The sequence below is a fragment of the Callithrix jacchus genome, chromosome 19, assembly GCF_049354715.1.
Source record: "Callithrix jacchus isolate 240 chromosome 19, calJac240_pri, whole genome shotgun sequence".
Taxonomy (NCBI): Eukaryota; Metazoa; Chordata; class Mammalia; order Primates; family Cebidae; genus Callithrix; species Callithrix jacchus.
This window is the reverse complement of record NC_133520.1, coordinates 5,128,398-5,139,275: the sequence shown is the minus strand read 5'-3', so window position 1 is coordinate 5,139,275 and position 10,878 is coordinate 5,128,398. Positions and strand designations below refer to the sequence as shown.

The 10,878-nt window shown below is 46.3% G+C and overlaps 1 protein-coding gene across 1 annotated transcript in view; it reads right to left on the bottom strand.

Moving 5' to 3' along the window:
- CAPN8 (calpain 8) overlaps positions 1 to 9,870 on the bottom strand; it is a 72,689-nt gene extending 62,819 nt beyond the window's left edge. The window contains exon 1 of the mRNA XM_035280675.3: positions 9,579 to 9,870. Coding sequence (XP_035136566.1) covers positions 9,579 to 9,815 — 237 coding nt within the window. The 5' untranslated portion in view covers positions 9,816 to 9,870. The remainder of the gene's footprint in view (positions 1 to 9,578) is intronic.
- Positions 9,871 to 10,878: the final 1,008 nt, after the last annotated feature.

Below are 10,878 nucleotides of genomic sequence, written 5' to 3'. Positions count from 1 at the left end.
TTTTGAGTGCCTGTCCTGTATCCAGTACCCTTTGAACCATGGCAGGCAGGGGAAAGAGAGAAACATGGTGAAATGAAGAAAGGAAAAAAATAAACCATCTAGCTCTTGATCTCAAGGTGTGTTTGGTCTATATAGGAAACCAAGATTGACATTATGAAAAAGTCAGAGAAAAAAGGCTAGTGCGTAATAATAGAATGTAGGCTATATCCATGAAAGGAGAAAAAACACAAAGAGAGAAAAATGAGAAGGGCCCAACAGGGACTACGGCTGCACGACTTAGTGGGAGGGAGATGATGCCTGTCCATCAGAAAGGTAGGATGCAGGAGCAGCCCATGTATTGGTTCCCAAAGAAGAGATGGGTCTACCTGTTCACCAGCCAAACTGCTAGGGGAGAAGGGCGGGACCTCAAGGGACAAAACAGAAGTCAGCCTACGTTTAATCGGAGGCATCCCGGGCTGCACTACATCAAAGTCTGGCCACAAAGAGAGAAAATCATTTCGTTCTTACTTCATAGGGGTGAAGAAATGGCAGATCAAAAGGACCAGGAAGCAGGAGGGTGGGCTGAGGGCGGACGCACGGGGTCTGGATGGCGCTGGCAGTGGGGAATCTGGGATTCTGTTGTGTGAGGTGGAGCCTCCCAAGTGGAGGTTATAACCTATGTAAGCTGCCGGCTCCTGCCAACATGGCAGAAACAGCTCCTCTGGGCTGATTTTTTTTTCAAGTCTTAAAAAAATTATCGACCTGTTTTTCATTGAAAAATTAAGACATGAACATGAGGAAAAAAACCTGACAATAAATAATGGTGTCAAACCCAAAATCCCTTCCGCCTCGGAGTCCACGCTGGTAACATTTCTTAAGGGTTACCTCCAGAAACTGTCTTCAGATATAAAAGCACATTTATATACATATACACATTTTTATCACATATGTCTTCCACATGCATCTTTTCTTACATAGAGAACTTTGTAATTTCATCAAAAGTATCACAAGTTATTTAGCTCATTTATTTTGTTGCTATTTATTTATTTGTAAATAAAGGTCCTCTAGTGATGGACCTTTCGTTTTTTGTTTGTTTCTTCCTTTTCAATCTTTTGCAATCTCTGGTAGCAACTTAAAGAGAAAAGTAGCACCAACCAATCTGGGTGTTCTAAAAATGTGGAGCTGCAAACATTCACCCCGGGTACTCAAGAGCTCCCAGTCTCCAGGCAGTCATATTTCGGCAAATAAAAGGCAGAGAGTTCTGAAAGAGTAATAAGTAAAAAGAAAAAGAATTTTAATTTAAATGTTGTTTTTAAAAATAAAGAAGGAGGCCGGATGCAGTGGCTCACGCCTGTAATCCCAGCACTTTGGGAGGCTGAGGTGGGTGGATCACGAGGTCAAGAGATCGAGACCATTCTGGTCAACATGGTGAAACCCCGTCTCTACTAAAAATACAAAAAATTAGCTGGGCATGGTGGCACGTGCCTGTAATCCCAGGTACTCAGGAGACTGAGGCGGGAGAATTGCTTGAACCCAGGAGGCGGAGGTTGCGGTGAACTGAGATAATGCCATTGCACTCCAACCTGGGTAACAAGAGCGAAACTCCGTCTCAAAAAAAAGAAGGAAAAGGTTGCATCATCAAGAGGGAAGAAAAGACAGTACACTCAATAGGGGTTTGAAAGAATCTCTTTTCTTAAAAACGCTCTTAAAATAGGTTCTTGGCTGGGCACCGTGGCTCATGCCTGTAATCCCAGCACCTTGGGAGGCCAAGGCGGGTGGATCACCTGAAGCCAGGGGTTCGAGACCAGCTTGGCCAACATGACAAAACGCTGTCTCTACTAAAAATACAAAAATTAGCCAGACATGGTGGCAGGCACCTGTAGTCCCAGCTATTCAAGAGGCTGAAGCAGGAGAATCACTTGAACCCAGGAGGCAGAAGTTGCAGTGAGCCAAGATTGCACTACTGCACTCCAACCTGGGCGACAGAGTGAGACCCTGTCTCAAAAAATAAATAAATAAATAGATAGATAAATAAATAGGTTCCTGTTCTTCATCCTCCACTCATCCGCCAGCATCCTGAAATCTGACTTCTACCTGCATAGCTCCATGAAACTCCTCTCTCCCAAGTCACCACCAATAACGAACTTCTCTATGCATTTGGTACCATTGGCTGTTCCCTCTCTGAAACTCTGCTCCTTTCACTTCCACACCCTCCTCATGCTTCATTTTCTCTTCAAGTCTCTGAGCACTTCTCCTCAGTCTCCTTTGTGCATTCCCCTACTGTGCTTACCCCTAAGTATCAGAGAAACCCTGGCCCTTGGTCCTCAGCCCTCTGAGATTATCCCATTTCATACAGCAGTAACCCCACCAAGTGTTCTCTCTCGGTGACATCATTCAACCCCATGGCTTCAACTATTAACTGCAGCATATGCCGATGCTTCCAATATAACTCCCTCAGCTGTATCTTCAATTGCCTGTGTCACATTGCTCATGAGATAGAATTTCATTAGATTCATATCTAATAGACCTCCCAAGCTCTGCTAAAATTTTGAGTTCTGGTTGGAAGAGTGATGGGAAAAGGCTACAGACACTTGAAAGTAAAATATACAGAATAGTGCTGAGTGGTTTGTAGGTAGATGGAATGTCCATTTTACGAAGTGATACTCAGTATAATTCAAAAATGCTCCCTCCAGAAAAAAAAACACCAAGAAATGCCATAACTAATATGTTGCATGAATCTTTCGGATACCACAAAAAGTCCTCAGCTTTGGGCTAGGCACAGTGATTCACACCTGTAATTCCAGCACTTTGGGAGGCCAAGGTGGGCTGATCGTTCGAGGTCAGGAGTTCAAGACCAGCCTGGCCAACATAGTGAAATATGGCTCTACAAAAAAACAACAAAAAAACAAAAAACTAGCCGGTTATGGTGGTGTGCGCCTGTAATCCCAGCTACTCAGGAGGCTGAGGCATAAAATAGTTTGAAACCAGGAGGCAGAGGTTGCAGTGAGCTGAGATTGTGCCACTGCACTCCAGCCTGGGTGACTGATGGAGTGAAATTCTGTCTCAAAAAAAAAAGAAAGAAAGAAAAAGAAAAAGGTCCCCAGCTTTGCAAGGATATTCCATCTCACGGTGATCCCCAAAGAACTTTCCCCAAGTCTCCTCTCCATTATGAAGTTCCTGTGGAAACACAGATCAGAGGTACAAAGTCACTGGCAGTCAGAGAGGTTTTAACGAGGCAGACTTCTGTGAAGAGGCAGGCTCCACCTACCCACACTGGGAATCCTTTTTTATATTTCCATGTTTATATAATAACAATCATGTCTTTTTAGCAATACCGTTTTCTGTTGCTCAAGCAAGGATCTCAAAACACTCCATAAACACAAACTACTCTAAGTCAGGATCAGCCTCTGATGACTGGGCTTATCAGTCAGGAATCCAAGGCTGAACCCAGGAATCCAACGTGACTGAAACCCACACTTTCTAAGTGATGATGGTTACTGGGCCACGCTGCTCTCCTACAGCGTTAGCCACGTCTGATAGTTTGGGTTTGCACTTCACAAGCTCTGGTTATGCACTTTTAGAGCCCCCAGGGATGCTGCCATCTTCATCATCATCACCCTCAAGTATAACCACATTGCTTGGCCCAGTGCTTCTGTCCCTCTATGATATGGCCCCATTGGATGGTTCCAGCTTCATCTGCCATTTTCCCACAGTGAGTGATTCTCACAACGGACTCCCATCTTCCTCTGAATACACTTGCTCCTGATGCACGGCCACAACTCGCTACCTCTGCCCACACCTGTGCTTCTCCTCAGTCTCTCTCCTGATTCTCTTCCACCAACAAGCCCAACTCAAATGCCTCCAGTCATTAACCTGCCCCAATTCCACTGTCAAATTTAACTGCTTCTTCCCCTGAACTCACACATTGTGTTCATATTTCCATTTCTTTCATCCTCTGGATAGTCTGTCTTGTAGTAATAGCTAATTTTCCCATTCAAGCCTCCCAATAACCCAAGCCTCCCAAAAAACAGTGAAGTGGGTGATATTCTTATACCCATTTTATGGATGAAGAAACTGAGTCTTTGGATGGTTGGTAACTTCGCCATGGTTCCTCAGCTAGCAAATGGTGCAGAGGGGACCAGAAACCTGATCCACCTAACACGCCTATGCTCGTAACCACTCTGTTGCCTGGTGGCTGTCCACTTGTCCATATGTCTCTCCCTGATGAGACAAAGCTCCACAAAGACCCGTCTCCAGCACCTGAACACGACCAGCATGCAATAAATCATGGCTGAACTGCAAACTCCAGATTCACTAATCCAAGATGTAGCAGCTGAAGGAAGAGAGGAAGCCCCAAGCTGAGGCCTCTCACCCTCCTCCTTGTGCTGACTTCCTAACAATTCATCCCCTTGACATTTCCCTTAAATTGGGTCCTTACGGTGCAGCTGACATCACCTCACTGCTGTCTTGCTGTATTTCTCCTTAAGATCAATAAACCTCTTAATTGCCAAAAAGTGGACCCTTCAGGGAAGAATATCATTGACTGCGCTGTACCAGGGCCCACTCGTGCTGGGCATTCCTCAACCACGGGACCTGGGCTGGGCATTGACCAAGCACAGAGGGGAAGCCAGAAAATAAGGATGCAAAAATGTACCTGCTGACAATACCCGCTGATACTGCATGGCCGACCATGCTGTTTGTGATAGGACTGCTGCTCTCACCCAACCCCAAATGGCCTCAGGATTGTGAATAACCAAAAACTCATCCTGAGAACCCATGCTTGACCTTGAGACCTTCCTCTGGGCAAATTTGTCATGAAACCCTTGGGACAAGAGCTCAAGCAAATATTTGTTCAATTGCTTAAGAATAGGAGAGAAGACCGGGCGCGGTGGCTCAAGCCTGTAATCCCAGCACTTTGGGAGGCCGAGGCGGGTGGATCACGAGGTCAAGAGATCGAGACCATCCTGGTCAACATGGTGAAACCCCGTCTCTACTAAAAATATAAAAAATTAGCTGGGCGTGGTGGCGTGTGCCTGTAATCCCAGCTACTCAGGAGGCTGAGGCAGGAGAATTGCCTGAACCCAGGAGGCGGAGGTTGCAGTGAGCCGAGATTGTACCATTGCACTCCAGCCTGGGTAACAAGAGCGAAACTCCGTCTCGGAAAAAAAAAAAAAAGACTCAGCAGGGGCAGTAATGTCAGATGGTATGATTTCAGAAAACATCCAAGTATCAAGCTTTGCTTTATTATTGAGAGGACAAAAACGTATGTATATATATGTTCAGCCCATCTCATCCCCTTTCCCCCAAAGGCAGGTAGAAATTAACGTCTATGTGGGAATGAGGATCATATGAGTCACATTTAGGCAGCTGACTTAACACTCCAACACTGAAGAAGTACAAAATCACCCTCAAAAGCAGCAATGAAATGAAAAAGCAAACACAATTAAAAATGGACAAAGGGGCTGGGTGGTGCTCACACCTGTAATCCCAACACTTTGGGAGGCCAAGGCAGGTGGATCACTTGAGACCAGGAGTTTGAAACCAGCCTGGCCTATAGGGTGAACCCCCAACTCTGCCAAAAATACAAAAAATTAGCTTAACATGGTGGTGGAAGCCTGTGGTCCCAGCTACTTGGGAGGCTAAAGCACGAGAATCACTTGAATCCAGGAGGCAGAGGTTGCAGTGAGCTGAGATTGTGCCACTGCAGCCCAGCCTGGGAAACGGAGTAAGACCCTTTTTAAAGAAAAAAAATGGGCAAAGAACTTGGATAGATGTTTCTAAAATTGGTCAATAAGCAGATGAAAAGATGCTCAACCTCACTGATCTTTAGAGAAATGTAAATCAAAACCACAATGAGATACCACCTCACACCATTAGGATGGCTACTACCAGAAAAACAGAAAATGGCCTGGTGCGGTGGCTCTACCTATAAGATCAGCACTTTGGGAAGCCAAGGTGGGTAGATCACCTGAGGTCAGGAGTTCAAGACCAGCCTGGCCAACATGGCAAAACCCCGTCTCTACTAAAAATACAAAAATTAGCTGGGCATGGTGGTGGGTGTCTGTAATCCCAGCTACTGGAGAGGCTGAGGCAGGAGAATCACTTAAACCCAAGAGGCAGAGGTTGCAGTGAGCCAAGATCACACCACCGTACTAGGGCCTGGGTGGCAAGAGCAAAACTTCATCTCCAGAAAAAAAAATAACAAACATTGGCAAGGACGCGGAGAAAGAGGAACCTGTGCCCTGCTGCTGGGAAGGCAAAATGGCGTGACCACTATATAAAGCAGTACGACAGTTCCTCAAAAGCTTGAACACAGAACTATCAAATGATCCAGCCATGGTTCATCTCTTTTGGGGATATAACAAAAAGAATTGGAAGCAGGGTCTCAAAGAGAAGCTTGTATACCCATGTTTGTAGCAGCGTGACTCACGACAGCCAAAAGGGAAGCAACCGAAGACCAGTAATGGATGAACGCATAAACAAAATGCGGTCTACACACACCGCAGAATACTATTCAACCTTCCAAAGGAAGGAAAATCTGGCACATTCCACCACATGGATGAATCTTGAGGATATGATGCTAAGTGAGCTATGCCAGTCACAAAAGGACAAATGCTGTATAATTCCACTTATATCAGGTACCTAGCACTGTCAAATTCATGGAGACAGAAAGTAAAACACTGCTTGTCAAAACTTGTGGGGAAGGGCCAAGCACAATGGCTCACACCTGTAATCCCAGCACTTTGGGAGGCCAAGGTGGGCAGATCACTTGAGGTCAGGAGTTCAAGACCCACCTGACCAACATGGTAAAACTTCAGATCTGCTAAAAATACAAAAAGTTAGCTGGGCTTGGTAGCAGGTGCCTGTAATCCCAGCTACTCCAGAGGCTGAGGCAAGAGAATCACTTGAACTTGGGAGGCGGAGATTGCAGTGAGCTGAGATCGTGCCACTGAACTCCAGCCTAGGCAACAAAATGAGATTCTGTTTAAAAAAAAAAAAAAAATAGAAAGAAAGAAAAAGAAAGAAGAAATTGGCAAAAGAAGGAATGAGGAGTTTTTAAATGTGTATTTAGTTTCTGCTTTGCATGATAGAAAACGTTCTGGTGATAGAGGGTGGTGATGCTTGCACAGCAATGGGAAGGTACTTAATGCCACTGATCTCTACGTGTAAAAGTGGTTACGATGGTAAATTTTATGTTATGTGTATCACATCACAATTTAACAATAAATAAGTAAACGCAACAAATGAACTGATAATGCACCACATTTCTGGATACCCCAATCAGTTTGCAAACCCCTGAGAGGCCTCTTGGGAGAAAAAAATAACAATGAAGCATTTAGGAACTGGCTAATTTTCTCAGGATTTAGTGCATGTCCCTGACAGAGATAGGAGCAGAATCTTTACTGATTCCAGAGTCTATTCATAATCTGTAAGATGTTGAAGGATAAGTGTGCATCCTCTAGCACACCCTTGTGGTGTGTGAGCATGAGCCTGGCCAAAAGCAGCTGTGTGATAATTTTTCACTGATGATTAGGGATAGAAGTTAAATCTTGACATTTATTTACTCAACACACACTTGAAAACTCCACAGAGGCGTCCTTCAGTTTCACCTTCCCCATTACCCGGGCTCCACTGCCTCATGCTCTGAATTTTACTTCCGCCATTGACAGACACAAATGAACACATCCAGTCTACGATGACCGCATTGCCACAGACCACGAGAACAGGGGAAGACGTGCTTTGGGGAAGAACAGGCTATGTGGTTAAGGAGGTAAGGGCTCTAAGGATTTCAAAGACAGGAGAAAAACTAAGCAAAGGTTAACTGAGACCTGACTTTGGTCTCAAAGGAAAATTTTCTCCCCCTCCTTCCCCTCCCAAACCCTTGGGATCTGCAATGGCACCCTTCCCTAAGGCTTTTCGCCACCCAGGGGTGACAACCCCGGTTCCCATGGCCCATCATTCATGCCTCTGTAGAGTTCTTACTTCATTCTGACTTGGGCGTCAGTCCTTTACTCACACCTGTGTCTCCCTACACTTTCCATCAGAGCTGAGACTACAGCCCACTGCTCAGTCTCTCCCTGACCACCTTCCCGATCAGTGCAGAGCCCATGCCTGGAACAAAACAGAAGCTCAAAAATCTGTCTATTGAAATGAAATGTGGCTGTCAACTCTTGAAATCAGAATATATAACCATGACTCCCAATCCAGATTTTATCAACATACCAGGACAACCCATAGATTTCAGAGGGGGATGGGAAGATGGACCACAGTGGGCGACAGGGCAGCAACGGCCAAGGAGTTATTTTCAGAGATGAAAACTGTTACATAAAATCAGCAGGATCAAAGCGAAAAGGGTGGAGGTAGCTGGGGTTAGACGGTGATTTTGACCATTTTAGAAGTAGCACTCTCCCTTTATCTTCCCTTTCAACCACTGCCAAGAAAATCGGAGCCATAACTTGATTTCTCTATCAGGGTTTAGAAGACAAAAGGTGCCCGGGTCATTTCATAGCCCCTCTCCTGAGACGCCGTTAGGGCAGACACTGAACAGAGCACTTCGTATGGATGAGCTCAGTTCTCAACCACTCTGTATGGAGGTGGTTCTCATCCTTGAGGTTAAATCACTTGACAAGGGTTGCGTAGTGACAGGTCATCATGGGCCTAGGTTTTTGGAGGACTGTTCTCCATGCCTTGTTCTTGAGCTGTGGGTAGAACTGGCAACTGCATCCAGGAGCCCCTGCCTTCCATCTGCACCCACAGCTCCCTCTCCACTCAATGTCAATTCATGACTTTAAGCAACTGTGCACCTTCCAGCAACGATGCTTTCACAATTTACCAGGGGGCTGACTGCATCCAGCACTGAGCTGTTCCATTGTGTACTGGCCCAGGGACCATATGCAATAATAACAACTATGTATTCTGCATCTATTATGCTCCAGGCACCATGCTCTGAGATTTAACTCTAATTCTCATACCAACCCTGAGAAATCAGGTGCCAGTAAACACCATTTTACATTTGAGAAAACTAAGGCTCACAGAGTTTACCTTCCCAAGACAACATAGGCAGAGCCAGGATTCAAATCTAACTTTCCTGGTTCCAAAGCTCATTCATGCTCTTCTCTCTGTACCTCACTACCTCTGAACAAGAGTTCAGGCCAGGTGTGGTGGCTCACAACTGTAATGCTAACACTTTGGGAGGCCAAGGTGGGCAGATGGCTTGAGCTCCAGGAGTTCAAGACCACCCTGGGATACGGCACAACACTGTCTTTATAAAAAGTACAAACATTAGCCAGGTATGATGGCACATGCCTGTAATCCCAGCTACTTGGGAGGTTGAGGTGGGAAAATCACCTGAGCCCTGGAAGGTTGAGGCTGCAGTGGGCTGTGATCGTACCACTGCACTCCAGTCTGGGTGACAGAGTGAGACTCCGTCTCAAAAAAAAAAAAAGAGTTCAAAAGGTGGTGGTGGAGGGGTCTGAATTATGAGATCCAGACACTTAGGACCCACAGCCTCAACTTCTCCCTCAGTTCCTCCTGATCAGAGGTAAGGCCCATCCACCCTGCATGTCACTCAACAGAACAGCAAGCCCACACTTCCTTACCGTGGGCCGCTTCCAGATGATGCCTTGAGTTTGTGGGGAGCATGGTCCAAGATCCTTGTATCCCAAAGCTGATGGACACGCTGGGAACTCAGGGTCCTTAAATAGGACCCCTGAGTCCAAGCACTGCTGCCTTAGGGTCTTGAAATCCTGGCCCAAGTACTTGACAGCCTTTTGGTTGGAGCCAAGACCTTGAGCGGCTGCCCGCTGCCTAGATACACCAGCCACCTGGGCTGCCATGACTGTGGGCTCTGTAGGGTGGACAGAAGGGCAGGCCTGCACGGTACTCTCAGACACCCGCCCCACTGGGAGGGGAGTTATAAGGCACTAAGGGAGGTGGAGCAGGCAAACATTTCACCTGAGGCCCTGTTCCAGAAGGAAGTGAGTCATGGCTGGGGACAAATATGTACCCAAGGTGCAGGCAAATCTGCCCCACCTCTTCTTCTGCCTTTTGCAAACAATTTGGGGGCTGGGAACCTTCCAGGGCCCATCCCAGGCCATTAGCCTAAGAAATCCATTAGGATCTTTTTTTTTTTTTTTTTTTTTTTTGAGATGAACTCTTGCTCTGTCACCCAGGCTAGAGTACAGTGGCACAATCTTGGCTCACTGCGACCTCCACCTCCCTGGTTCAAGTGATTCTCCTGCCTCAGCCTCCTGAGCAGCTAAGATTATAGACGCACACCACCATGCCCAGCTAATTTTCATGTTTTTAGTAAAACTGGGGTTTCACCATATTGGCCAGGCTGGTCTTGAGCTCCTAACCTTGTGATCCACCCACCTCCGCCTCCCACAGTGCTGGGATTACAGGCATGAGCCACCACACCTGACCAATCCATTAGGTCCTTGACCCCCACCCCGCCATCCCCTCCACACACCTTTTGCAAGACCTGCTTGCCTTGCATCAATCCCGTTGACTGAGATGAGAAGGCTCACTCTGCAGCTTGAAGCAGATACTCAGCAAGGAATTGGAGGCATGGCTCTGAGCAAGAAGAAGGCAAGTGGTTAGAGGGGTCTCCTTTCCTGCCAGAAAAGTTTGGGTCCATATTTCCTAGGAAGGCAAAAAATATCAGAGAGTGGTGATTTGGAATACACCTGACTGGAGGAGGCTCCACCTGTGAGTGAAGGCTTTGGCCTCTGACTAACTTGGTTTCTATACCAGCTCCACCAGTAATTCACTCTGTCATGTTAGGCAAGTTATTTAAACTCGTTTCTCCGAAATTTTTTTTTTTTTTTTTTTTGAGACAGAGTCTCGCTCTATTGCCAGGCTGGAGTGCAGTGGCACCATACTGGCTCATTGCAACTT